At 51.9% G+C, this 26,682-nt stretch overlaps 1 protein-coding gene and 1 long non-coding RNA gene across 22 annotated transcripts in view; one reads left to right on the top strand and one right to left on the bottom strand.

Annotated features, from left to right (window-relative positions):
• The first annotated feature begins 14,082 nt into the window (after window positions 1-14,082).
• On the top strand, window positions 14,083-24,148 carry LOC116663297. The gene is made up of 3 exons (XR_004319537.1): window positions 14,083-14,166; window positions 22,000-22,002; window positions 24,138-24,148. It is a non-coding gene; the product is annotated as an uncharacterized LOC116663297 (long non-coding RNA).
• The window catches only part of RAPGEF1 (Rap guanine nucleotide exchange factor 1), a 128,823-nt gene continuing 116,655 nt past the window's right edge, over window positions 14,515-26,682 (bottom strand). For 20 of the 21 annotated variants that reach the window (XM_032478705.1, XM_032478698.1, XM_032478697.1 and 17 more), the window contains 10 exons: window positions 25,153-25,237; window positions 23,352-23,444; window positions 22,322-22,507; window positions 21,631-21,715; window positions 21,404-21,498; window positions 19,990-20,068; window positions 19,799-19,900; window positions 18,456-18,553; window positions 17,365-17,493; window positions 14,515-17,063 (listed from right to left, as the gene is read on the bottom strand). In XM_032478705.1, the coding sequence (XP_032334596.1) occupies window positions 16,913-17,063; window positions 17,365-17,493; window positions 18,456-18,553; window positions 19,799-19,900; window positions 19,990-20,068; window positions 21,404-21,498; window positions 21,631-21,715; window positions 22,322-22,507; window positions 23,352-23,444; window positions 25,153-25,237 (1,103 nt within the window). In that variant the 3' untranslated portion in view covers window positions 14,515-16,912. The other variant, XM_032478707.1, reaches the window with a different exon arrangement.

The following is a 26,682-nucleotide window of genomic DNA, read 5'->3' on the forward strand; positions in this document are numbered from 1 at the left end:
CCCCAGGGCCCTTGCCTTCACCTTACCCCTAGAGCCCATCAGAGGGACCAGCGAGGACACCACAACCGCCGCCTCCCCACCCCCAGCCCGGCTCTGTGACTGCAGGGCAGGGCTGCTGGTGTTTTTCCTTCCCTGAAGCGGGGTGGAGAGGGGCGGCCTCCTCTCTCCTTGCTCACTCCTGGCTGGTCGTTCTGGGCCCCAGCCGAGTCTGGGAGGCAGGCTCTCCTGCTGACCCCACGTCCAGAAACCAAGACGTCTGATTAGTAAACAAACAGCAAAACGCCCTGGGCAGAGCTTCGCAGAGCTTCGTGCTGCTGCCTCGGGGCCCTTGCTTGAGGGTGAGCGGGAGGTCTGTCCGCCTGCGACCGGGCTCCAGGGCGCCCTTCTGAGATGCTGTTCGCACACGGGCAGCTCTGGCGGGGATCTGTTTTTTTGCACACACCAGGCAGTGCGGTGTCTGGCTGGTGGGGAGCACGTGGGGAGCGGAGCGGCTGGGTGCTGAGGGCGGGGATTTCTGTAGGGTCCTTCATGGCCAAAGATGGTGGGGGAGCAGGGAGATCCATCTGCACAGAGAGAGGAGGAAGGTGCCCCGACCCAGGCTGAGCCATAAAAAATTGACAGCTCAAGTCAAATCAGGTGCTTTCTGAGCACCCACTGTGCGCTGCTTGTGGCCCTGGCACCCGCAGCGGGAGATGAAGCAGGACGACATCCCCCCTCAGCTGGAGGGACCTGGATGAGGAAGTAAGTGATGGCTGACAACACCTGGGAGTTCTAGGACATGGGGCTGGTCCAGAGTGAGGACAGCAAACCCTCAAATGCATGACAGCCGCAGGCAAGGAGGAGGGAAGCGTATTGTAGGCATCCTTAGATGCCAGGAAGTATGTGGTAGTCTTCCCCAGTCACAGCTATTCCTGTTACCAAACTCTTAAGCAAAATCACAATAGAAATCGACTAGACCAATGTTCCTTGAACTTTAAAGTCTATATGAAACACCTGGGAAATCTTATTAAAATGCAGATCCTGATTCAGGAAGTAGGACTCAAGGTTGTGCATTTCTGACGAGCTCCCTAGGTGATGCATGGAGCTGCAAAAACTGACAGCCTGTGGTGCGCTAAGTGGGAAGTTTCTAAAACCAGGATCAAGCCGTGGACGCCCCCTAGTGTCTGTGTTCAACCCCGAGGTTCTGGCTAATGTGAAACACAGCAAAGAGAAATTCGCAGTGTGAAAACTAGAAGAGACAGAATGAGTATCTAGCTGGAATATCCAAGAGTCAATGAAAAAACGAGAATAAAGGAACTCAGAAAAGTGGATACAAAATGTACAACAGTCAACAGCAATATTCAGTTAAAAGTGGAAAAAATTTAAAATTCCACTCACAATAGTGATAAACAGTAAAACCTCAGAATAAACAAGAAAGGTCCAGATTCACATGAAGAAAACAATTTTAAACAATTGGCAAAAGACAAAGAAGAAAAAAGACTGAGCAGAATATCTGGATAGGAAGATATAATGTCATAAAAGTATCTGGCTTTCTTACAGCGATTTAATGAAATTCCAGCAAGAAAGCCAAGCTTTTAAAACTGACAAAAACGTTTTAAAAAATTAATATGGAAGGAAAATGGGCAAAAATTGCGAATACGTTTTTAAAAGTTGAATGAGGAGGACTGTCTTCACCCGACACTGAAACTTACCATAAAGCTCCGATAATCTAGGCGTGGTGTGGCTTTGCCCCAGAGGTGGCTCAGTGGACCACAGGGCGTCCAGAAAGCAGCCCCGGTAGGGATGGGAAGTTACTACTGTCTGACCGAAATGGTGTTTGAATCCAGTGCACCCGGGAGGGCTCGCAGTCAGCAGAGCTGGCTACCTGGCTGGGAAAACAGTCTTCTCATATTGTACATAAACATAAATTCCAGATGGATGCAAGAGCCAGGTGGTAATAAAGTCAAGCTCTGCTAGTAACAGATGAACGCTTAGGAGAATATTCGTGTAACTTCAGGGTGCTGGGGCAGCGTGGAGGGGCAGCCTCTTAAAATCTGGAAAACCTTAAAGGAAAGACTGATAGGTTGAGTTCTGTGTAGATGGGGAAAGTACAGCCTTAGACCATGAGATGATTTTTACTTATCGGATTGGGAAGAAATGAGGACTGATTCCAGATTTGGTGACGGCCCGGCCCTCCTGTTTATTCCTGTGTTTCGCCACAATCCTGTTGGAAAGGAGACTGCTGGTACCTGTTAGTAACATATGCACCACGAATATGCATGTAAGTGCGAAGAACGGAGTCTGGAAGGATATATTCCAAACTGCTGGGAGTGGAGCCTTTGGGGAGGGACTGGGGCTGGGACGGTTTGTGCAGAACATTGCTGAATTTAGAAATACGAATGTACTCGTGTTGTGTAATTAAAAAACAAGTGGAAAATGTGCATGCCTCTTGACCCAGTAATTCCAGTTTTAGAATTCACTGTGGGGAAGAAGGCAGTCTGTTTCCAACAGACGTTTATCAGTGTGGTTAGCGACTATGCTGAAGTACCTTGGAGGAGAGGTGGGTGGGGCAAATCTGAAAGGAAAACGCTGATTACATCAGGGCACACCCTGATTTCAGAGATGTTAAAATGTGTGTGCCTTAGAGTCACTCTGGTGTGGCGTGGAGGTGTCTGACCTGGCAGAGAGGGAAAGGCAGGCTTTCCCGAGAAGGCTGGGAACATTTAAAGCTTTGATGAGATGCTGCCGTTGCAGAGTGGCTGTGTCATTTTGCTGTCCCACCAGCAGAGGCATTCCAGTCGCTCCACACAGTCATCAGTCCCTGGTATTTGTCACTCTTTGACATTTTAGGGCTTCTGGTGGTGAGAACTGTCACGGTATTTCAGCGTGGCTTGAATTTGCATTTTTCTGCCAATCATATGCCCGTCAGCTATTTGGATCGCTCTCCTAATAGTGTACGTGTTCAAACCTTGTGCCCATTTTTATGCTGGATGGCCTTTTCCTCATCAGTATCATTTGTATTTATAATAAATTTTAGAATTAACTTGTCAGTTTTCACTTTCCAAAAAGCATTGGGATTTTGGGTATGATTGCTTTAAATCTATAGATTAATTTGGGGACAACAGACATCCTTACTGTGCTGAGTTTGCCAACAAACATGATGAATTTCCTTATTTGTTTAGTAGGTCGCTTAAAACAGTTCCCTTGTTGGGAGGGTACAGCTCAGGGGTAGAGCGCATGCTTAGCAGGCATAAGGTCCTGGGTTCAATCCCTGGTACCTCCTCTATAAATAAATGAACATAATTACCTCCCCCCCAAAAAAACAAACGGAAAAAAAAGTTCCCTTGATTTTTTTTTTTTAGTTTTTTTGTGCATAAATTTGTACATTTTGTTAGTATTCCCTAGGTATTTGATTTTTTGATGCTATTATAAAATGATCGCTTCTATATATTTTTTGTTACTTGCTAGTGTACAAAAGTACAGTTGATTCTGGATGATTGACTTTGAACCCAGCACTCTTTCTAAATTTGCTTATTAATTCTGATAACTTATCTGCAGATTCTATTGAATTTTGTATTTACACAGTACTATCAACTATATGTAATAAGCTTTTTGCCTCCCTTTCCATTCCCTACTCTCTTGTGTGCTTTCCTTACCTTCCCGAACTGGCTGGGACCCGAGTGCAATGCTGGATAGCAGTGCTGGCAGCGGGCAGACTTACCCTTTTCCTTGTCTCAAAAGGAAGACGTCAACATTCCATTAAAAAAAAAAATGTTTTCACATTAAGGAAACGCTCTTCTGTTCCCGTTTTGCTAAGAGGTTTTTCCTTTTTTCAGTCATGCACGGATGTTGAATTCTATTAAGTTACTTTCACGCATCTACTAAGAAAATTATCTGATTTATTCTGTTAACATGGTGACTTAGTGTTGATTTTCAAATGTTAAAGTAATTTTTCATTCCTGGAATGAACCTGTCTTGATCGTGACATACTATCCTTTGTATATATTGAAGATTTGGTTTGTAGATATTTTGTTTGGGATTTTTGGCCCCTGTGTTTACAAGTGAAATTGGTCTGTAATTTTCATTCTTGTTACGGGTTTGGTAGCGGGGCTATGATGTTGACTTTATTGTAAGAGTTAGGAAGGGTTTCTCATTTTCTTTTTGGAAGTGTTGTGTGGGGTTAGAGTAATTTCTTACCATCTTTCTGGGGGGGGGGTTAAAACCCCCACTGGGTCACAGATCTGTCCATTTCTCCAAGTCAGCCCTCGCCTTATTTTCAGGCCGTGTAATTAGATGCATGCATATTTAGAAATTGTTAACTTTCTGTTGAGTGTACTTTATATCGTTTCAAGTGTCTCGTTTAACTCTAGTAATGCTTTTTGCCTTAAAGTCTATTTTTCTGACATTAACATAGTTATGCTGGTGGGGACAGTACAGCTCAGTGGTGGAGCGTGTGCTTATTAGCAGGCATGAGGTCCTGTGTTCAATCCCCAGTACCGCCATTAAAAAAAAAAAACAAAACAACCATAGCTATACTCACTTTTGGGGTGGGAGCTGTACTTGAAAGTCAAAATATGGAAAAGGTAAGACTGCAGTCTTTCTGAACCTTCTGTTTTAGGTAGGTACGTCTCATTAGCAGCATGCAGGTGTTTGTTCGACCGTCCACCTTTCAACTGGGGAATTTAGTCCATTTATTTAATGTAGTTGCAAATATATATACACACATATATTTGGGTTTGAATCCACCGTCTCACTCTGCTTTCCAGTGGTCCCACCCGTGCTGGGCTTCTTTGTTTCTTGCCTTTTTTTTTTTTGAAGTCATGATTTAGTTTAGTTTTTTTAGTTGAAGTACAGTCAGTTTACAATGTTGTGTCAATTTCTGGTGTACAGCATAATGCTTCAGTCATACATATACATACATACATTCCTTCTCATATTTTTCATTTTCATTATAGGACCAGAGAGTAAATATAATTCCCTGTCCTCTACAGTATGAACTTGTTTATTTTATATATAGTAGTTACCAGCTGCAAATCTCAAACTCCCAATTTATCCCTTCCCACCGCCTTTCTCTCCTGGTAAGTGTAAGTTTGTCTTCTATGTCTGTGAGTCTGTTTCTGTTTTGTTAATAAGTTTATTTTGTCTTTTTCCTTTTTTAGATTCCACATATAAATGGATATTTCATATGATATTTTTCCTTCTCTTTCTGACTTCAGTTAGAATGATAATCTCCAGATCCATCCATGTTGCTGCAAATGGTGGCATTCTTTTTTATGGCTGAGTAGTATTCCATTGTATAAATATACCACAACTTTATCCAGTCATCTGTCGATGGCCATTTAGGTTGTTTCCATGTTCTGGCTATTGTAAATAGTGCTGCTATGAACATTGGGGTACATGTATCTTTTCGAATCAGAGTTCCCTTCGGATATATACACAGAAGGGGGATTGCTGGATCATATGGTAGCTCTATTTTTAGTCTTTTGAGGAATCTCCACACTGTTTTCCACAATGGCTGCACCAAACTACATTGTGTAGAAGGGCTCCCTTTTCTCCACAGCCTCTCCAGCATTTATCGTTTGTGGACTTTTTAATGATGGCCATTCTGACTGGTGTGAGGCGAATACCTCATTGTAGTTCTGATGTGCATTTCTCTGATAATTAGCGATATTGAGCATCTTTTTCATGTGCCCATTGGCCATTTCTATGTCTTCATGGGAGAACTGCTTGTTTAGGTCTTGTGCCCATTTTTGGATTGGGTTTTTTTTTTTTTTTTTGTAATTAAGTTGTATGAGCTGTTTATATATTCTGGAAATTAATCCCTTGTCAGTCTCATCATCTGCAAATCTTTTGTCTCATTTCATAGGTTTTTTGTTTTCTTTTGTTTATGGTTTCCTTTGCTGTGCAAAAGCTTGTAAGTTTAATTAGGTCCCATTTGCTTATTTTTGCTTTTATTTCTGTTGCCTGGGTAGACTGCCCTAGGAGAACAGCACTACTTCTTGCCTTCTTTTAAATCAGTTATTTTCTCATTATTCCATTTCATCCTCTCTGTTGGCTTCATGATCACGCATTCCTTCACGGCGTCATGGTTCCCTCAAGACTACAGACTTGCATTCTTGACTTCTGAAAGTCCAGTATTTTTAGTACTTGGGTCTTCTTTCTAGACAATTCAAGAATACTCTCACTCCATGCATCTTCTTCCTGACCCCACGCACTGCCGATACGTGTTTTTCCTCTGTATGTTAAGCCCCATGACACATGGTTGTTGATACGGTTCCCGCTCGTGGAGGTTTTACCCCCATATGGACCGTGTTTTGTGGCTCTCCTGCTCTCCTGCGTGTCTGACCTTCCATTTGGGACTATTTCCCCTCTGATAACAGTTTAGTCTTAGTGCAGTTCTGCTTGTCATGAATTCTCTGTTTTTGTCTGACGGTATCTTGATTTTTACCTTCATTTTCGAAAGAGATTTAAAGTGACCAGAGGAGTGTGGCCGGTGACTTCTCCCAGCGTGGACGGTCTCACTCCCTCGACCTCTGTCCCCAGAGGCTTCTGTTAGGGAGTCTCATTCAATGTACCTTGGAAGGCAATGTGTCTTTTTTTTTTTTCTTCTCTGCTTTAAAGACATTCTTTTTGTCTCTGACTTTCAGAGTGTTAACCATGCTGTGCTCAGGTGTACACAGCCAGTCCTCCCATCTGCGGACTCAACCAGCTGTGGATCACAGACTGTAAGATTTGCGTTTGACTCTGTGGTGCTGACCCTGGGGACAGAGGGCTGGTTGTGGGCCCTGAGCTTCAGTGGATTGTGGGATCCACAGCGGGTCCTGGAATCACTCCATCGTCGGTGCTGAGGGACCATTGCCTTTCTTTTTAATTATTCTGCTGGGGATTCATAAGGTTTTTTGAATCTAGGGCCTGATGTTTTTCAGGCAAGTACCAATCAGAAGACACAAACTGGAATAATTGGGACCGAGGAAGATTAATATAAAGAATTATTCACTGTGAGAGGAGAGTTGCTATGAGGGTGCAGAGAGGACGCTAAAGGACGGCCCACGTCTCCAAGGCCAGGATTCAGAACTCGTTGGAGAGGGTCTGGTTACAGCTCCCTGCAGGGCAGAGAAACACTGGTCACCCAGGCCAGAGCTGGTTCCAAGCTGGGTGAGCAGGGATGGCCCCTTGTAGATGGAGGTGGGCATGCGTGGAGGGGGCACAAGGCCTGGGGCGTGAGGTACCCACGTCTGGGTGCAGTGAGATGATCACCAGGTCAGGGCCGGGCTGGCTGGGCTGCAAGCTCGCCGAGACTGCAGGTGGGGGTGCGTGGCCGGGGCAGGACGCACAGGGTGCCTCCAGACACCTGCCTCTGGTAGCCCTGCGGTCAGAGTAAGAAAGAACCGCTTCCTGCTGCCGTGCTCCTCCCCTGACGGAGCCTGTGCGCACTGCAAACAGGCAGTGCTCATCCCAGGGCCGCAGATAAACAGTGGGCTTGGGCCTGAGGAACCCGAGGTTGGTAACGGCACGGTCAGTTTTGGAAAACTTTTTTTTAAACAGTTTTATTGAGAAATGGTTTACGTATCACAAAAGCCACTCATTTGCATGTACACTTATATTTTATACATTTGCAAAGTTGTGCCACTACCAGTGTGACCCAGTTTATAAAAAGTCCCATCTCCCCGACAGGTCCCGCATGCCCCCGTGGTCTGTTTACACCGCCGGCAGCACCGGCCTGCTTTCCGCCTCTAGATTCGCTTTTTCTGTACATTTCATTTAAACAGAAGCACGAAATAGTCTTTTGCATCTGGCGTCTTTGACACCACGTTTTTGAGGTTCCTTTTTATCGCCAGTGTTCCACTGTGTGGAAATACGTGGATTTTACCTTTTTTACTGGTGGATGGACATTTGGATTATTTCCACCGGTGGCGAATAATTCCTGCTATGAACGTCACCTCTGCTCCGTTCCTCTCCCTCTTCTGTTGGTCCAGTTACACGTAGCGACTTGCTGTCCTCGTGGCTCTTCCTGCCTTCGTGCTGCTGATAGCGCCTAATCCACATCCAGTTCACTCCGTCTGTCAAGCATACTCACTGAGTTCCTTCCATCAGTTAATGTACCTTTTGGCTCTAGAGTTTCCATTTGTTCTGTTTATGTTTTCCACTTATCTGCCCCAGTTCGCAGTCTGGCCTCGCGCCTGGGGCAGCGTAAGCACTGCTTTCACACTTACATCTGGCACCTCCTCAGCGCCGGCCCCTGCGCCTCTGATGCTGCCTGTTGTTCCTGGCCTTTCTCCGTTCATGCTGCTTGTTTGCTTGTGTCCCTGGTTATTTTTTGTTGTATATGAAAAGGTAAATAATTTGAGGCCTTGGGTGATGGCAGCCTCCTCCGGTGAGCCTCTGCATTTGTTCCTGGCTGCTGTGGGGAGGCTGGTACACTCGGAGACGCACTTACTCCTGGAAGGTACCTCCTTGGGGTCTCAAAGTACAGAGAATTCTGGACCTTTTTTTCTTTTTTTAATCTTTTGTTGGAAGTGCTGACGCCTCTTCTGGAATTGGCAGGAATATGGCCCCAAATGTCAGGCTTACCTTCCTGGATTTCTGCCTCCTCCTGAATCCTGGCCCGATCCCTCTTCCTCTTGCTAGCTCTCTGATGAATTCAAGCAGGGAATTAAAAATACTTGGTGCAGCTTTCCTAGCAGGCAGGCTGGTCTGAATTACCGAGTGTACCATTCCCAGAAGTGCAAATTCCTTCTTACACATTTTAAGAATAAGCTTTAGAATAAGCAACCTATCAAATCCTGCTGGAATTTTCTTTGCAATAGTTTTAATAGATACATTAATATGGGGGATAATTGACATCTCTAAGAAACTTAATCTTCCTATCGACAAATGTGCATTTCTCAACTCTTAAGGTTTTTATTATTTTTAAGTAAAGTCTGATTTTTTTGTTTTAAAAATACATAATTTTAATTGAGGCATAATTGACATAGAGCATCCGTTTCATTTGTTATTTGGATATACTGTGAAGTGATCACAGTAAGTCCAGCTGACATCCGTCACCACACACAGGCACACAGTTTTTCTTCTTGTGATGACAGCTTTTAAGACCTACCCTATTACTGACGTTCAAGTATGCAGTATGGCGCTACTCCCCACAGGCACCGCGCTGCGCCGCACCCGGGCTTAGCTACTGCAGGACTGCAGGTCTGCTCCTTTGACCCCTTTTACCCCTTTTACCATTTCACCCGCTTTTCCTACCAGTCTGTTCTCTGTATCCATGAACTACATTTTTTTTTCTTTTCCAGCTTACCCTGTAAACGAGATCATACAGTGTTTGTCTTTCTTTGGCTCATTTCACTTAGCATAATGCCCTCAAGATCATCTATGTTGTTGCAAATAACAAGATTGCATTTTTTATGGCTGAATAATATTGTATTGTGTATATATATACACACACACACACACACCACATTTTCTTTATCTGTTCGTCCGTTGGTGGACACGTAGCTTGTCTCCATGTGTTAGCTATTGTAAATAATGCTGCAGTGAACATGCGGAGGCATGCAGTTTTTGAGTTAGTGTTTTTTTTCCTTTGAATAAATACCAAGAAGCAGAATCGCTGGGTCATACAGTAGTCCTATTAAAAAAAATTTTTTTAGGCGTCTCCATACTGTTTTCCATGGTGGTTGCACCAGTTTACGGTCCTGCCAACAGAGCACAAGCGTTCCCTGTTCTCTGCCTCCTTACCAATACTTGCTTTTGTTTGTTTGTTTTGATAATAGCCATTCTAGCAGGTGTCAAGTTGCATCTGTGTGGTTTTGATTTGCATTATCCTGATGGTGAGTGATGCTGAGCGTTTGTTCATGTGCCTGTCGGCCACCTGTGTATCTTTGTTAGAATGTATGTCTGTTCAGATCTTCTGTCCACTTTCTAATCATTTATTTTTGCTATTGAGTTGTATGGGTTTAAAAATATATATATTTTGGATTATCAACCCTTTATCAAATATATGGTTTACAAATATTTTCTTCCATTAGATAGGCTGCCATTTCGTTTTGTTGATGGTTCCTGATTTGCTGTGCAGGAACTTTTCAGTTTGATGGAGTCCCAGCTTATGCCTTTCTGCTTTTGTTGCCTTTGCTTTTAGTTTCAGATCTAAAAATTTGTCAAATCTGATGTCAAGGAGCTTACCACATACGTTTTCTTTTGAAAACATTTATGGTCTCAGGTCTTAACATTCAAGTCTTTAGTCCACTCTGCACGTGGCTGTCCAGTTTTCCCAACACAGTTTATTGGAAAGACTGTCCTTCCCCCGTTGTGCGTTCTTGGCTCCTTTGTGGTAAACTGACAATATGTACGTGGGTTTACTTCTGGGCTTGCTTTTCTGTTCCATTGATCTGTGTGTCTGTCTTATGCTGCTACCATGGGTTTGATTACTGTAGCTTTTTCGTATAGTAAATTGGGGAGTGTGATGCCTCCAGTTTTGTTCTTCACCCTCAAGGTTTCTTTGGCTATTCCTGGGGTCTTTTGTGGTTCCATACAAATTTCAGGTTTCTCCTATTTCTGTGAAAAATGCCACTGGAATTTTGATGGAATTGCATTGAATCCAGATTGCCTTGGGTGGTAGGGACATTTTAACAACACTGATGTTTTAATCCATGCACACAGAATATCTTTCCATTTATTTGTCATTGTCATCTTTTATTTTTTTTTTATTTTTTTTACTAATGTCTTATTTCCAGTGTACTGGTCTCTTACCTCCTTGGTTGAATTTATTCCTAGGTAGTTTATTCTTTTTGGTGCAATTGTAAATTGTATATTGTAAAAGGGATTGTTTTCTTAATTTTTTTTTTCCTGGTAGTTCACTATTAGTATATGGAAATGTAACAGATTTTCGTACATTGATTTCATATTCTGCAGCTTTACTGAATTCATTTATTCTAACAGTTTTTTTTGATGGAGTCAAGGGCTGTCTATATATAATATCATGTCATCTGCAAATAGTTTTATTTCTTCCTTTTCAATTTGAATGCTTTTTACTTCTTTTTCTTGCCTGATTGCTCTGGCTAGGACTTTTTGATACTTGTGTTGAATGAAAGTGGTGAGAGTGGCATCCTTGTCTTGTTCCAGATCTTAAAGGAAAAGCTTTCAGCTTTTCACCACTATGATGTAAGCTGTGGGCTTGCCATAAATGGATGTTGAATTCTGTCAAATGCTTTTTCAACATCTATTGAGATGATTATGATTTTTCTTCTTCATTTTGTTAATGTGATGCATCCCACTGATTTGCAGATGTTGACCATCCTTGCATCCCTGAAATAAATCCACTTGATCATGATGTATGATCCTTTTAATGTATTTTTGAATTTTGTTTGCTAATATTTTTTGTCAAAGGTTTTTGCATTTGTGTTCATCAGGGATATTAGCCTGTAATTTTCTGTTCTTGTGGCATTCTTGTCTGGTTTTGGTGTCAGGGTAATGCTGGCTTTGTAAAAATGAGTTGGGAAGTGTCCCCTCCTCTTCTAGCATTTGGGTTTGAGAAGGATTGGTGTTTATTCTTTGAATGTTCGGTAGGACTCACCAGTGAAGCCATCTGGTCCTGGACTTCTGTTTGTTGAGAGGTTTTTGATTGCTGATTCAATTTCCTTGCTAGGAATCAGTCTGTTCAGATTTTCTTCATGATTCAGTGTTGATAGGTTGTGTGTTTCTAGGAACCTACCCATTTCTTCTAGGTTGTCAGATTTGTTGGCACGTAATGATTCACAGTACTCTCGCGATCCTTCGTGTTTCTGGGATTCCCTTTCATTTCTGATTGAGTCCTCTTTCTTGTTGAGTTTTGCTAGGTTTATCCATTTTGTTTATCTTTTCAAAGAACCAGTTCTTAGTTTCATTGATCTTTTCTATTGCGATTTTAGATCAGAGAGGAAATAAATGAAGTGCAGACTTTATTTCCTTTCTTCTACTAACTTTGGGCTTCATTTGTTCTTTTTCTAGTTCCTTGATATTTAAAGTTAGAGTGAGCTTTGTTGCTTGATGCAGGCATTTGTTACTATGAACTTCCCTCTTATGGTATGCAGCAAAGGCAGCTGTTAAGTTTTGTTATGTTGTATTTTCATTTTCATTTGTTTCAATGTATTTTTTGATTTTTCTTCTTTGACCTCATTGGTTGTTCAGTAGTATATTGTTTAATCTCCATGTATTTTTGGATTACCCCATTTTCTTGTAATTTCTACTTTCATACCATTGTGTTTGGCTTTGCAAAGATGCCTGTTATTTCAGTCTTCATAAATTTATTAAAATTTGTGGCCTAACATAATATTTATCACAGAGAATGTTCCATGTGCACTTCAAAGAATGCATTCTGTTGCTTTTGGATGGAACCTTCTGTGTGTATCTGTTAAGTCCGTCTAGTCTAACGTGTTAAAGCCGATGTTTCCTTACTGATTTTCTGTCTGGATGACCTGTCCGTTAATGTAAGTGGGGATATTAAAGTCCCCTGCTATTCTTGTATTCCTGTTTATTTCTCCCTTTAAGTCTGTTAGTATTTGTATATGTAGGTGTGTAAACATTTACTGATGTTACATCCTCTTGCTAGATTATGCTCTTACCTGTGAGGTCCTATACACCTTCTGCTGGGTGTATTCCTAGTACCTCACGAACTGTGACGTCAGTAAGACTTGTGGTGCTGGTGTAAATCGAGTACTTCAAGAACTGTTTTCTAACAGTTCACTGTATACAGGAACGTGTTTACTTTTTTACTTGACTGTACAGTTCACTACCTGTTCTTAGTAACCTCTTCTAAGTTATTTTTCTGTTCTTGTAGCGTTGGCTAGGATCTCTGGGACACCAGTGGAAGGCATGGTGACAGTGGGACCCTTACCTCATTCTACTTTAAAGGAAATTCTTTGAACGTTTCACCATCAAGTACAACGTTTGCACAGGATTTGAGAAAGTAACCTTTGTCAGATTAAGAAGTTTTCAGTTGCTACTTATTTTTTAAATACAAATTATAAATGGGTGTTTTATTTTTAACAAATAGTCTGACTACTGAGATGATTATATATGTGGTGCTCTTTCTATAATCTGTTAACATGGTTTATTCAGGAGAGGCTAGGCCATGTAAAAATTTATAAACCCCCAAATCTCAGCAGCTTATCTAGCACAAGCTCATTTTTCCTTCATGGAAAGTCCAGTGTGGGGCAGTGAGTGGTCCCTCGTGGGGCACTCTCCACGTAGGGCTCTGCCATCTCAACACCTGGAATCCAAGTGTGTCACGGTGGGAAGAGTGAGCACGGCGGTGGCACACCTGGCCTGAGCTCCCCAGGAGGGGGAGGTGTGCTGGATGGGAACGCCCAAATCAGGGCCTAGGATAAGGGGGCAAGTACAGTGACCGGTTTTCTCCTGTCACTCTCTCCTTGCACTTGAAGATGAGCCCAACTTGGTTGGGGAGTGTTGCTGTTTTATATATTGCTGGTTTGGGGTTGCTAATACAACATTGTAATTTTTACATCAGTAACTGTAAATTTCTTGTCCTGTCCTTGTCTGGGTTTGTCAAGGTAGTATTCTAGTCACAAAACAAGCTGAGAAGTGTTTCCCCTTCTGTTCTCAGGGGCACTCGTTTAAGGCAGAAGCTGTCCGTTTGTTTGGCATAAATAACCTGTTAGGCCTGCCTGGACCTGACGTGTGAGTGGATTTTTAATGCCAAGTGCCTCTTCATTGTAGTATTTCACTTGTACGATTTTTAATTGAGGATTCAGCGAGGTGAAGCTGTCTGCAGAGTGCCTGGTGCTCCCCACATGTTAAGTAGGAACAGTGGTGACAGCGCCCCAGGGACTGTTCCAGGTCACTCCCTGAGTCCTCACAGACCTTACGAGGAGGTAGAGCTGTTGTTACCCCCACTTCCAGGTGGAAAAACTGGGGAGCAGAGAAGGGACTAGTGAACAAACGGATGATGGTCTAAGTGAACATATGGGGTTCACCTCTCAGCCTGCTGCGGGTACGCCAGGTGGCCGCTGCAACCCAGAAGCCTGGGCGCGTGACACCCCCGGCCAGACCTGAGGTCGGTACGCAGGGGGATGGCTGGGGAAGCGTGGTTCCGAGCTTCCTGGGTGCAGAGCCCTCCGCTTCCCGAGGCCACCTCTGAGGACCTCCTGCAGGGCTCAGAGCGGCGGACAGTCTCACTGCAGGGGGAGGGGCAGCACAGTGGGCGGGGCGAGTGGGCCGTGCCTGAGCCCAGTGGCTCGCCCAGAGCGGGGCGGCCTCACGTGGTCCTGGACAGGCCAGGCGGGACGGGAACTTGCAGAAGGCATGCTTTCGGGGACAGTTCGTCAGGGGCTTTGAAAAGCAGCTCTAGACACCTGTGTGCCCCTGAATCCCACCCTGGGGGTGTGCTCTCACCAGGACACCGGGGGCGGGGCGGGGGCTCTGGCCCATCAGCCCACTTCTGTCAGAACTACCCAGCAGCAAGTGTGGGGCCTGGGGTAAATGACCCGTGCCCGCAGCGTGCCAGGCGCCCAGCCCACGAGGAGGTCACAGAAAGGAGACAGCTCAGACCGTCACTGACACGCGGCATGCGGTGTTCACACAGTTGGCCGCGGCTTTCCTCTGTGTTTATTTTCCTTTCATATAAAAGTACAGGTTTGAAACGTCTGCAGGAAGATGCCGCTATCAGCCAGGTTAGTCTGGGATATATTACAATGTAACATTGGGGGGGCGTGGGGGGAGGGAGGCGCGACTCAGAGTGGGGTTCAGTTCAGACGCGGGGCACGTGCCTGGCCCCTCCCTGGCTCCACCCACCCCTGCAGGTGGGAACTGAGGCTGCAGGGACCCGTGTCCTCCAGTTGTGTCTGTCTGTCATTAGATTTGTACACCTGACCCGGCCCCATGACAGACAAACCACCGAGGAGCCAGGCATGTGTCTAAACCAGGCCCGGGCGGGAAGCCGCTCAGCCAGTAAGTTAAAACCCACACTGCACCTGCTGTCCTCCTGCTGGGGTCACCTGGCCACGCTGGCCCCTGGTTCACCGCTCGGCTCAGACCAGGGCTCCCGGCGAGGAGGGGAGGTGGGCACAGGGTCTGTTCTGAATGGGGGGGTGGTGAAGCCCCTCAACCCCGTTCAGCTCATGGCTGAGCATGACCGACAGACCTCGACCCCAGACACACGTGCAAGCACCTGGCTTTGAGGCCCAAACACAGCGTTGGCTCGTGCCCGTGGGGCGGAGGGGGACCTCTGCCCACACACCCCTGAGCGCAGAGTGGCCCCCCCCCACCAGGTGCACACAGCAGCATTCAGCAGAGCCGGGCCGGGGTGAGGGTGGGAGGAGGAAAAGACTGAAATGAGAGGACTTAAAAAAGCAGAAAACCAATACTCTCCAATACTCTTCATCACCAGCGAGTCCACACACACACTCTTTAAATAATAAAGTGAGGCGCTCCGGCCCGCTGCGCAGGGTCGCCGCCAGAAGGGCCATGAGCAGCGTCTCACAGACTCCTCCCCTCTATGTACACGACAGAGGAAAAAAACAGCCCCAATTCTCTTCTTGAAACCTGTGAAGGACTCAAAAATGACTGACAGGGTTGTTTCTTCAAAAACAAAAAAACCAAAAAACCTTGTTAACAGCCGTTGCTTTCTACTGTCTGCTCTGATGGGGCCAGTGCGCATCCACCCTGGCGCTCGCTGGCCAGGTCCCCATCCTGGGAGAAGCGCGCACTCAGCCATGCACAACAGGACGCGGGAGGCAGCCGTCCCACAGGCCCACGCCCGGCTGGCACGGCGCCCGGCGGGCGGGCGGGCAGGCCTAGTGGTGCTCTGTGTGCAGAGACCCCTGCAGCCCTCGCCTCAGATTGTCAACCTCAGCGGCGAGAGTGGTCCTGAACTAGGAGGCTGGACAGAGCACCTGCTGCGGAAGACGCTGTGCCGCGGCCTGAGGACAGGGTGGGCGCCTGCGCAGCCAGGCCCCTGGCCTCTCAGGGACCCCCCCCCCACCCATCCATCCCACGGGAGAGCGCACCGCACAGGCAGAAAGGTCTGAGGCGCAAGAGGAGCCCTTCGGCCCCACCAGGCTCGGGGCAAGGTAGGAGGGAGGCCTGAGCACAGGAGGGGCAGGAGATGGGGTTTAAGGCACCAGCAAGCGACAGAGGAGGGGCTGCCGGCCCTCCCCCAGGACAGAAACGCCCCTCCACTCTCTCCTCTCAGAACTAACTCACTCCCCGCAGAGCCACTGGCCCCAGCTCAGAACAAGTGTTTCTGGGATGGTCATGTCTTCCCCTGCTCCAACCTCTTCTCTCAGCTCCCCACGGCACCAGGTGAGGGGGGGCTGGGGGAGGGATGAAGGGGCCACATGTGACAGACGCTGCTGCAAGGCCACCTGGCGTACCTTCCTGGCCAGGCGAGACACTCGCGCCAGCCTCCATTTCAAGAAGTGGGGCGTGGGAAGTGGAAGGAGTCTCCCTCAGGCCTCTGCTCCCAGCCCACCCACCTGAGTGCCCCCTCAGTCAAGGTCACCGGGGAGCAGCCCCCCTCCCTGAGGGTCCTTGGGCTGCTACTCGTTTGTCACTTCAGCAGACTCAGAAGATAGCCACTGTTCCCTTGGTCTGCTGGTGACGTCCCTGTGCTGCTCCCAGGCTGGGGGGGGGGGTGGGGCAGCGAGAGGGCGAGCGGAAGACAGAGTGAAAGCAGAAACCCAAGTCAAAACCAAACCACCGGTTCACGAATCAGCAATGAGACCTGCCTGCTGGCTTCGCTGGGGGCCGCAGGGGCCCCTCCCGCAGAGGGCGGCAGGCAGCTGCGTGGGCTCCGGATGCCCGCCCGGCACAGCGGGGGCCTGGCTGGGCCCAGGGGCGCTGAGGCCAGGACACGTGCCGCCATGTAACAGGTCCAAAGTCCCTTCTGGTCTCGGAGCGGCCCTGAGCCTCTCTTGAGCGTTGTCCCCGCTCACGGCACCTGCTCCTAGGTCTTCTCTTCACGGTCCGTTTTCCTTCTCGTAATGTTCCTGGGCTTGATTTTCAGAGAGAGTTCCCAGAGGGCCTCTTCGGCCAGGTGGTCGCTGAAGTCGTTGAAGAAGTTGATGATGTCATCATTTCTGCGGATGTCGTAATGCCTGGGGAGCAGGGGCGGGGCATCCAGTGAGGCCCACTGGGGACCAGACAGCCCAGGGACTCCGGGAAGTGCCACGTGCACTGCCCAGCAAACTCATGAGGCAGGGGCGCCCAGCATGAACTGCACTCTGTGTCCCCCTGCCCTGGAGTCACACCAGCCCCTAGCTGCCCAGAGTGGGCTCTCAGAGGACATGCTGGTGGCCACCTCTGGGTGCAGGCCCCAGGAGGAAGCAGGGGTTGAATTCGAGGGTCCCCTTGGCCACCACCCGTCTCTGCTCAGTGTCCCCACAGGGCAGCACTCACGCCTGCTGGAAGCACCGCATGCTGTCAAGAATGTTGAACTGCTGCCAGCGTTTGGAGAAATTCACTTTCCCGTCAATGTAGTCTGGGTTCCCCAGGTGAACGAAGGTGAGGTCCTGCAGGATGAGCCCCCTGGGAGGATGGAGAAGCCTGTTACCACTCTGGAGGGCGACTCAGAAGGTAGCTGGTTTATGGGCGAGCAGGCACCTGAGGCTCTGGGAAGGCTGGCTCAGTCCTGCTGCTACGGAGCCTGGCAGAGCTGGGGTTTGCTTATGTACAAGTAACAAATGCACAGGAAAAAATAAAACCCCACACTTGAGGGATGGGGGCGTAAACCCCCTTTGTTAATGGGTGAGGTAACATGCTTTCAGACAGAGGGGCTGAGGCCACCAGGGAGAGTCCCGCCTGAGGGGCACAGCTGACACCCTCCCAAGGAGCCAGGTGGGATAGGGCACGGTGGTCAGCAGGGGCAGAACGGCGGGGAAGCAGGGAGGGGTCACTGGCTGCGAGATCCGTTCTCTCTGGAGGCGAAGGCCTGCGGGCGGGGCTGGCAGCCAGGGGTGCTGCTGCGTCTCCCATCCCTCCCGGAGATCCCCACTGCCCACCAGCATGTTAAGGGCGCTGATGAGTCCCGCTCCCAAGACCTGTTCAGCTGTGCTTTTCCTGCTGGTTCCCAAGCCCACATGCATGGGGTTCTTTTTTGTGAAATGCCTGTTTAGCCCGCGGCCCACCCTGGGGGAAACGCTCTCTGAGCGGCCTCACGCCCAGCGCTCTCAGGTTGCTGTGACACGCCGCCCAGTTTGAGGACGGCGGGAACGTAGCCTAACGCCACTAGTGAGGGAACGAGACACCACACGTGCGGCCACATGTGCACATGAGCACACCCACTGGCAGAGGCGAGGAGGAGGGTGGGGAAGGCAAGGCCCTCGTCCCTGGGCCCCGCTTGTGTTTAAACCCTTTAACAAGGAGCACGCTTTACTTTTAAAGTTAAAACAGAAGCACACAGGTCTGGGCTGGAGACCTTTCAGCAAGGAGCCCCCAGGGGCTTCCCCGGAGCGAGTGAGCGAGGCAGGCCGGGCGGAGGCCCTACTCACAGGTACGGGATGCAGGGCGGCTCCACCTCCGAGAGGGCGGCCCGGTAGGCGCGGAAGGACGAGGAGCTGTCAATCAGCGTGCAGTACTCCGCCAGGCCCTGGGCAGGGGGATGCGGGTCTGTGAGCCCCGGACCACGCTCGAGGGTGCCCCCCCCCACAGCAACCCAGGGCCAGGCCCGGCCCGGCCCCCAGCTCCCCGGCGGCACGCAGGCCAGGCATTCTGCTGGTCAGTGGCCCAGGGGCACCCGTAGCACCCACCAGGTGCAGGACCTGCAGCTTGGGCTCCTGCCTGCTCAGCACTGTGGCCCCACGGGAGCCCCTGAAGCACACACTGGACCACGTCACTCCCGGCCTCCAGACACTCCTTCCCTTGGGAGGGGAACTGGCAAAGGAGTGTACAGACTGGGGCAGGTGGGAGGGAACTCCATGCCCTTGAGCAGGACAGAGACCATTGTGGCCACATCACTGTGGGAGGACAGCTCTGCATCACAAGGGCCTTGGGGGAACTGATAGGGAACTGGACCTTTATCCTTGTGTGAGAGCTGTTCCTTAAGAAGAGAGGCAAAAGTGCACAGGGCAGGCTGAGTGTCAGCTGGGCTATTTGGGGGTTGTCTCACAGGGCCCCATGAAGGGACAGTCATGACAATGTTGTATGAAGAAGTGGGACATTTACACCACCTGCTCTAGGAACACATAAGAGATCCTAAGGAGGCAGGGAAGGCTTCCCGGAGGAGGTGACACATCAGGGTGAGAGACACCTGACGGGTGAAGAGGCAGAGGCAGGCGGGGAAGGGGGAGGTGCAAAAACCCCGTGCTGTGTGTAGGAGCAGAGAGGTCACCCGCCATCCCTGGTGGACTCTGCCTTAAGTGCAGTGAGGAGCGAAGGCAGGCTTGGGGCTGGGAGTGATGAGGTCCAGTGTTTTAGACGCTCTGTGACCCCCAGACTAGGCCAGACCACCCAGCAAAGGCTTTCTCAGCACCTCATCCTTCTGCCTTTAGCACTGATCCTGCGGAAATCCGCCTAATGATGGACCTGACCTGTTCACAGCACACACTCAATGCCTGATGTGGCCCCCAGCTCAAAGGAGCCCCTCCAGAAGCCTGGGAAGGCAGGAAGGGTCAAGGGAAGCCAGGAGCCTGCGATGCAGGCAGCAGAACGTGGTAACCCGGGCACTGACCACAAAGCCCCTCGGGGCCCAACGACTGGACATTAGAGACGGGAAACTGAGGCAGGGCAGGGCGCGACCTGAGCTCAGGTCTCCACTCCTGTCCCGAGCGTGTCCTGCCACAGTGGCTCGGGAAGGCGGGCCTCACATCTCCTGGCTTCCCTCCGAGCCACCCACCTCAGAGGTCTGCTTCTGCCACTCCAGCCTGCGGATGGGGGCGGAGTCCAGCGCCGACAGGATGGCCAGGTAGGAGTTGAAGTTGTTTAGCTTCCGTAAGTGCTGCAGCGAGAGGCGAGGGGGCCGTGAGGGCAGGGCTCGGGGACAGGCAGGGCTCCCTGGAGTGGGCTCTGGAGAGTGTGTCCAGTTACCTTCATGATCTTGATGAACTTCAAGAGCAGCCGTTCCCTGTCCTGGGCCTTTTCCTGTAACATGATTATGGACCGGACCCTGCATGGACCAAGGCAGGAGAGAGACAGCTGAGCTCCAGACTTCTGCACCAGCCGGCCGTCAGCCCGGGCCCACTGTGTGCCTGGGGCTTACAAGGCATCAAGTATGGCTCCAGTCTCTGCTCTCGGGGCTCATGGCATCCCAGGGACAGGCAAGGGGCCACAGGGAGACCTGGACATCAGGCGGAGACTCTGCAGATGGAGCCTTCCTGATGAGCACTGCTCCCAGGCACCACGGCGGCAGGAAATGCTCCTTGCGCGGCCTCAGGATTAGCTCGAGAGACGAGTGGGCATGCAGGTTAAGGGGCCACCTTGCCAGCCGTGAGGGAGGGCACCTCTCAGACCTTAGCAGCAACCAAAGCCACAGGCCAGCCTTGCATGAGGACCTGACAGTGGCCTTGACCCCTGTGCTTTCACTCAGAGGAAGTGCCCCTCCTCTGACCCATTAAGGGCACTGGCACTGAGTCTCCCCTGAGGGGCGTGGCTCTGAAGGGGCCCCACCTGCACTTCCTCCAAGGCGGGCTCCCGAGGAGGGTGTCTGGAGCCTCCGATGCCCAGCAAGGGGCAGGGTGGGAGGCCGTGCTCAGGGCTCCTATGTTGGGTTACTAACTCTGGGCATGTGTTGCTATGGAATGGCTTCCCACAGTGGGGACAGAAGCGGGAAAGTGGGAGATGACCCCATCTTCCTCCAACGAGCAGTCCTTAGAGCATTTAAACTATCAGCAGTTCCCCTGGTGGTGGCGACGGACGGTGGGGGCCCTGCTGCAGCACAAGGCTGCCAGGCCACCACACTCCGCCCTCCCTCTAGCTGATGCTGAGAGGCTGTGTGTGGGCTCAAGTCACACCCGGAAGAGCAGACAGCTCTGATGTATCTTATATGATAATGCACTTTTGAGCTTCATTTTGCTTTACGAATATAAGGCTGAAAGTATTAACAGAACCACTCGTTGGCAGTTCTCTTTCAGGCAGAGTCAGTGTGGGGCTTGGCCCTGAGATCACCAGGCAGCGGGGAGACCGGCGAGGACCAGTGCAGGGTGGCAAACTACACACCCTCCCCTGCCGCCATCGACGACAGACAACACTCATCAGTCCTGGCGCTCTTCCCTGCTGAGCCCTCCTCAACCGGCCCTCCAGGGGCCCCTCCAACGAGGGAGACACACCCTGCCCTTGTCCAGCCTCGTCGGAGGTTCACAGTGAACGCCCGCAGGGCCTCAGAAGGTGCAGGGAGGAACGAAAGAGGCACCTCTCTGTCCTTGCTGTTGGGACCCTGTGAAAGGCACTCAGGCGCCCACGGCAGTGCTGCCGTACAAGCAGCGGGCTGCACACGGCCCCTTACCAGTAGGACATGTTGTTGAAGTGCTCCGTGAACTGGGTCAAGTTGGGGCTCTTCTCCTCGTTCTGCTCTTTTGCCCAAAGCAAAACCTCAGGAATCTGGAAAAGGAGGTAGACTGGAGAGGACCGCAGCCGTCCGGCTCTCCTGTGACAGGTGCTTCTCTCACTCTGGGAGGGGCAGCAGCGGCTCACCTGGGGCAGGACCCCCCCCCGGCCCCCGGCCCGCCGTACCTCTATCTTATAAAACAGCTCAGCATCTAGCAGTGTCAGCTGCTCGGCTATTTCATGGCTGTGGAAGTCGTGCAGGGTTCCAGGCCTGGAAGGCAGAGGTGTGAGATGAGTCGTCCACAGCTGGGGACGGTGGGGGGTCAGGACCAGATCGCACTCCTCCCTGGGACCACGGGGCTGCGGCTCTGCTCGCGAGCTCGGGTCCTGGGAACCCACAGCCCGACCCCACCTCAGGGCCTGGTGAGGACAAGGCGGTGCTGTGTGGATGGAGGCTGAAGCATTAACCAGGCCTGGAGGGAGGGGGCCGTGGAGCTACAGTGGGGGCGAAGGGAGCAGGCTGGAGTCTATATACAGGTTCGTAGGAAGGTTCAGGATGTCCGGGGGAGGCTGGGTGAGGATTATCAGCCGGCACAGTAGTGCCAAGAAGGTAAGTGCTGGCCACAGCCCGAAAGGCACTCATCTGTCTCCTGTCCTAGTGAGGCCCCCACACGCCCTGCCGCCCCACTCCTGAGAAAAAGGTGACTTGTCACACAACATAACCCTGGAGGAGAAGCCCAGCCTGGGGGACCCACTGGGCTGTCCCTGAGGCTCCTTGTCACAGGGCCTGGCAGAACCAGGACGTGAGATCGTGGGTGGGGCAGGCGCACGAAGGGAAGCGGGACGCAGAGGCCAGGGGGGGTGGCTGCCGGCTTACCTGGCTGCTACGCCCCTGGCTGCCAGGGGCTGGTCAGAGTTGGCACACCTGAGCAGCTTCTTCTGGTCCACCTTGTCCAGGATGTTCTTCCGGAGCACACGCGCCAGACTGAGCTCCCCGCTGCACACCAAGCGGAAGACCAGTTCCATCAGCAGCTTCAAGATCTCTTCTGTCAACTCCACAAGGCTAAAGGGCCAGGAGCACAAGGACAAGACGAGGGCTGCTGCCACTGGGCCAGAACCCCCTCAAGACACCCAAGGGCCATGCGGTACCTATCAGCAGAGCTAGGAAACCTCTTGTGGGAGGAGAGCAAGAGGAAAGGTCTTGGGATGGCCGCCTGCATCCTACAAAGTGCCAGCAGTGGTCCCACTGGTAACAAACAACTGACACCCTCTCCGTAAGCGCTCGGTGGCGCTGGATGAGCACCAGGAACCACGCTGGGGCCTGGGCCGCACAGTCCTGCCCCAGATGCGCTCCTGGTCCCCTGGGGTGATGAGTCACTAAGAGGTCCTGGCTCTGCCAACTAGATGCCCCGAGGATGCCTCTGAACTTCCCCTGCAGTGTTCTCCACGTACGGTGGCTTCACAGCCCCGCGGTCACTAAGGCCACCGCCACCCCCCAGCAGAAGAGGAGCGCCTCGAGGGCAGGCCTGGGTGGTTTCTTTCACCAAGGGCTCCCCAGACCTAGGAAAGGTGCCAGGCTGCGTGTTTGTTAAGTGCCAATCAGGGAGCAGGGAAAGCAGAGCAGGGCGGGGGAGGGCCTCCACCACTGCTGGTGGCCGAGAGCACGGCCCCCACGAGGAAGCAAGGGCCGGGCTGGGGCTGACCTAAGGGGACAAGTCATTCTCCCCAGGGGCTGTGCTAAAGCAGGCAGGGCTCTGAGGGCACACGACCCGGGAGAGGCAAGCGGGATGTGATAGGACACCCAGATCTCTGCAGGGGAGCCGGCACCCCCGTGGGGACCCTGAGATGCCCGTGGCACACTGGGCTTCCTGCCACTGCCCCACGATGCCTCGGGCGGACTCACTCACCAGAGTTCATCCACCACCCGCACCAGCACGAAGAACGTGTTCTTGCTGACCCGCTTCTTGAAGGTGTCGGCGAAGGGAGAGAACTTCTCGTACGTGGAGTGTGGGTTAAAGACACAGCCGTTCTCGTGGGGCCGGGATGGGGGACATAAGAGGGAGGGCTCCCTGCCTCCAGCGACACTGTCCTGAGTGCTGCCGGGTCACGAGCCCCGTGAGCGAGGCAGCGTCATCCGGGGACAGGCTCGGGGATGGCAGTGACTTGTGTGGGGTGGCAGAGCTGCCAGACCCCAAGGACTGTCCTCGACCACCACCCTCTCCTGCCTGCAGACCCGTCTCCCTGCACTGCCCAGGCCTGCAGGACTTACTACAACACTGAAGGCTGCATCGCTGAGGCTCAGGCAGAGAAAGGTGGTTGAAAAGCACCTGCCCTATGACCCCCAGGTTCCCGGTCAGGTGCACAGCCCTGAGAACCTTCCTCCGCTCTCACTGCGAGTCCCCAGCGTCTCCACAGCTCCGGAGGCCGCCTGAAGCACACCTACCTCCACCCCCACGGCAGCCCTCGCACACCTGACCACCTTCCCTGAGGCCATGGTTTCTGGCTGCCCTCTGGTGTTCACCGAGTCTCCAGACCGGTCTCCAGACCCACCCTGCCTGCTCTCTAGAAATCCTGGGCGCTCAGGAAGCATCCACACACCGGGGACAGTCCCCAGGGCCTGCGGCACAGAGGACTCACTCGCCAGCTGTGCCCAGGATCTCGACGCTGCCACATTTCCACGTGCATGCCTGCAGCGGCAGAGCACGGCAGATGCTGAGATTCTGAGTCAGAGAGGCCGGGGGTGGGCACTCTCCCTCCCAGCAGCCACATGGGTCACTTAACTTCCCTGAGCCTCGGTTTCCTTAAACAATAGGAAGTAACGGAGGGCACCACAGCACAAGTGGGGGTGACGTGTGTGAAAGGTATCAGAGCGGAGCAAGCTCGGGGCGCGCGGGGAGGGAGAGGAGGGAGGGCTGGGAGCACCCGGACTTCCTGCCCCACGGGACAGCGGCCGTCCAGCAGATGGCAGTCATGCGCCGTGACGCTGGGGGCACCGAGGAGCGGGGACCCTGGGCTGGCCCCTTTGTGAACAGTAGCTCCCGGGCAGCCTTGGCAGCACGGTCGGGTTTGGACCTGAGAGAGGCAATGGAAGGGGATCCTTCCAGGCCTCCGGACCTCCCTTGGCCACTACTGTGGGGAGTCGTGTGTGAAAGGGTGAGACAGTGGGGGGACGTGCTTGAGGGGCCCCTTTCTGTCCTGGACATGGAGTCCGTCCACCGCTGGGCCTACCATCAGCTGGCGTGGCCATGCTGACTCCTGCGGTGGTACGAGTCCCGATTCCCTCTGGCCCCGCCAACTTCGTGTCCCTCACCCCCAAGTGCCCCGGGACTCAGCCCTGAGAAGCCGTGGGTGCCGGTGACGGGGTCTCTGCGGGGGTCGGCCCCTGCCCCTCTCAGGGTGTGTTTTCTTTCTTACTCTTTTTCAGAATCACCAGTGATCACAACTGCCACCAGGCAGCACGCTCGATGTTCCAGGCACTGCACCTGACGTCATTCAGCCCTTTTACAGACCAGGAATGAGGCTCAAAGAAGCCTTGCCTGAGGTCCCCAAGCTAGGACGCGGCCTAGCAGACTGAGCACCTCCACCCTGCTGCCCACTGTGGCCGCATGGTCCTGGCATGCGGGCTGAGTGGGCCCCACGGCCCCTCCTCCCACTCCAGAAGGCCTTGTGGAAAGTAGGGGGCCGGGCTGGGGACACAGGCAAGGATATCTGTACTGCAGCTTCTTGATGAGCTCCTCCGGGGTGATGAAGGTCCGGTAGGTGGTCAGGAAGGCCTCGCAGTACAGCACCAGGTCTAGAGGGAAGGACAAGCGGTTAGCGATGCCTGCCACTGGCAAGGGGCAAAGACAGACCGCACGCCTGCTGCAAGGACGTGCCACCTCTGATCAGACACTGAGAGCTTCTTGCTTGTCCTGCGACTTGACGATTCAGAGTCTTGATCATCACGAGCATAGGGAATGCAGCTCCAACTTCTCAGCAGGACGCCGAAGCTAAATTGTAGGTAATACTTTAGATGGCAGGGCCCAGCAAGAAAAACCCTGGGACTTTCCACAAATCAAGAGACCTAAGAAAAGGCTGAAGGGGCTCCTCCTGGCACACGCCGGCACTGCTGGGCCACACATGGGTGGGCTGTGCTGGTGCTGGGGAAGGGCGAGGCCAGCTGAGGAGCCGGGCCCCAGCAGTCGGGTGGCACTCGGGCTGCTGGCTACTACCCAACGCTACTCCGTCCCTTCGGAGGGGCTGTTTCTGGCCAGGGATTCCCAGCCTTTCCCGATTCACAACAGCCCCCTGTTTATATGTGGTTAGGACACATCCTCCCAACCATGTAGTCTCTGACCCTAAGGGAAAAAAGGGGGTGGGGAAATGTTTTAGAAGCCAGTCACTCCTAGAGACAAATGACCCGGCCAGACTCGTGAACTTCAGAGTCACTCTGTGCTGGAGCTGAGATTTGAGTCCTGATTCTGCTCCAAAGTCTGCGGTCCTCACTGTGAGCCTGAGCACCTGCCACACACACACACACACACACACACACTTTCAGTTTCCTTTTCTGGACATGGACCACCTTCCCCTTTGTCTCATTCATCCTCCAGCTCGCTGGGTGGAGGGATCTCGAGGATGCCCAGTTCTGCAGCTCAGTGGCCCAGGCCTGCCCGAGCTCTGGCTCCTGGCCCCCCGCCCTTGCAGTCATCCCCCAGGACAGTGAGGAGAAGCAACACCGGCACCTTCGTCAGGTGGGCCTGGCTCGTGGCTGCTGGGGCGGAGGGGGGGTGCTCACGGCAGAGAATCACAGCAGGGCCTGGCAGCACTGGGCTCAGGCTCCTTCCTGGGCTCCACGTGCACTCAATGCCTCTTTTCAAAGAGGGGCAAGGAAGGGGAGATGGGTCCAGCACAAGCCAATGCCTGCTTCCAGAGGAAGTCATCCAAGTCTGCATGCCCCTGAGCCATGGGGCCTCCCATGCACAGCGTGGTCTCTGGTCCACAGGAAGCCACCTGCCCCAGGAGCTTGCTGTGGGCCCAGGGCCGCTGCCTTAACAACCCATCCAGGTGCAAATGACTCTGGCTCCCTGGATCCTCAGGATCTTTTTACTGGTAAAGCCAGGCAGAAGCCCCAGCTGGCGGTGGAGCCTCCTCACCTGGCATGGTCGGCACAGACGGCCCTACCCACAGGGCTCCCTCTGGCCTTGGCCACAGCTGGCTGCCCCTGGCAGGACAGCAGAGTTCACTGCTCAGAGCTGAGGA

The sequence above is a fragment of the Camelus ferus genome, chromosome 4, assembly GCF_009834535.1.
Source record: "Camelus ferus isolate YT-003-E chromosome 4, BCGSAC_Cfer_1.0, whole genome shotgun sequence".
NCBI lineage: Eukaryota > Metazoa > Chordata > Mammalia > Artiodactyla > Camelidae > Camelus > Camelus ferus.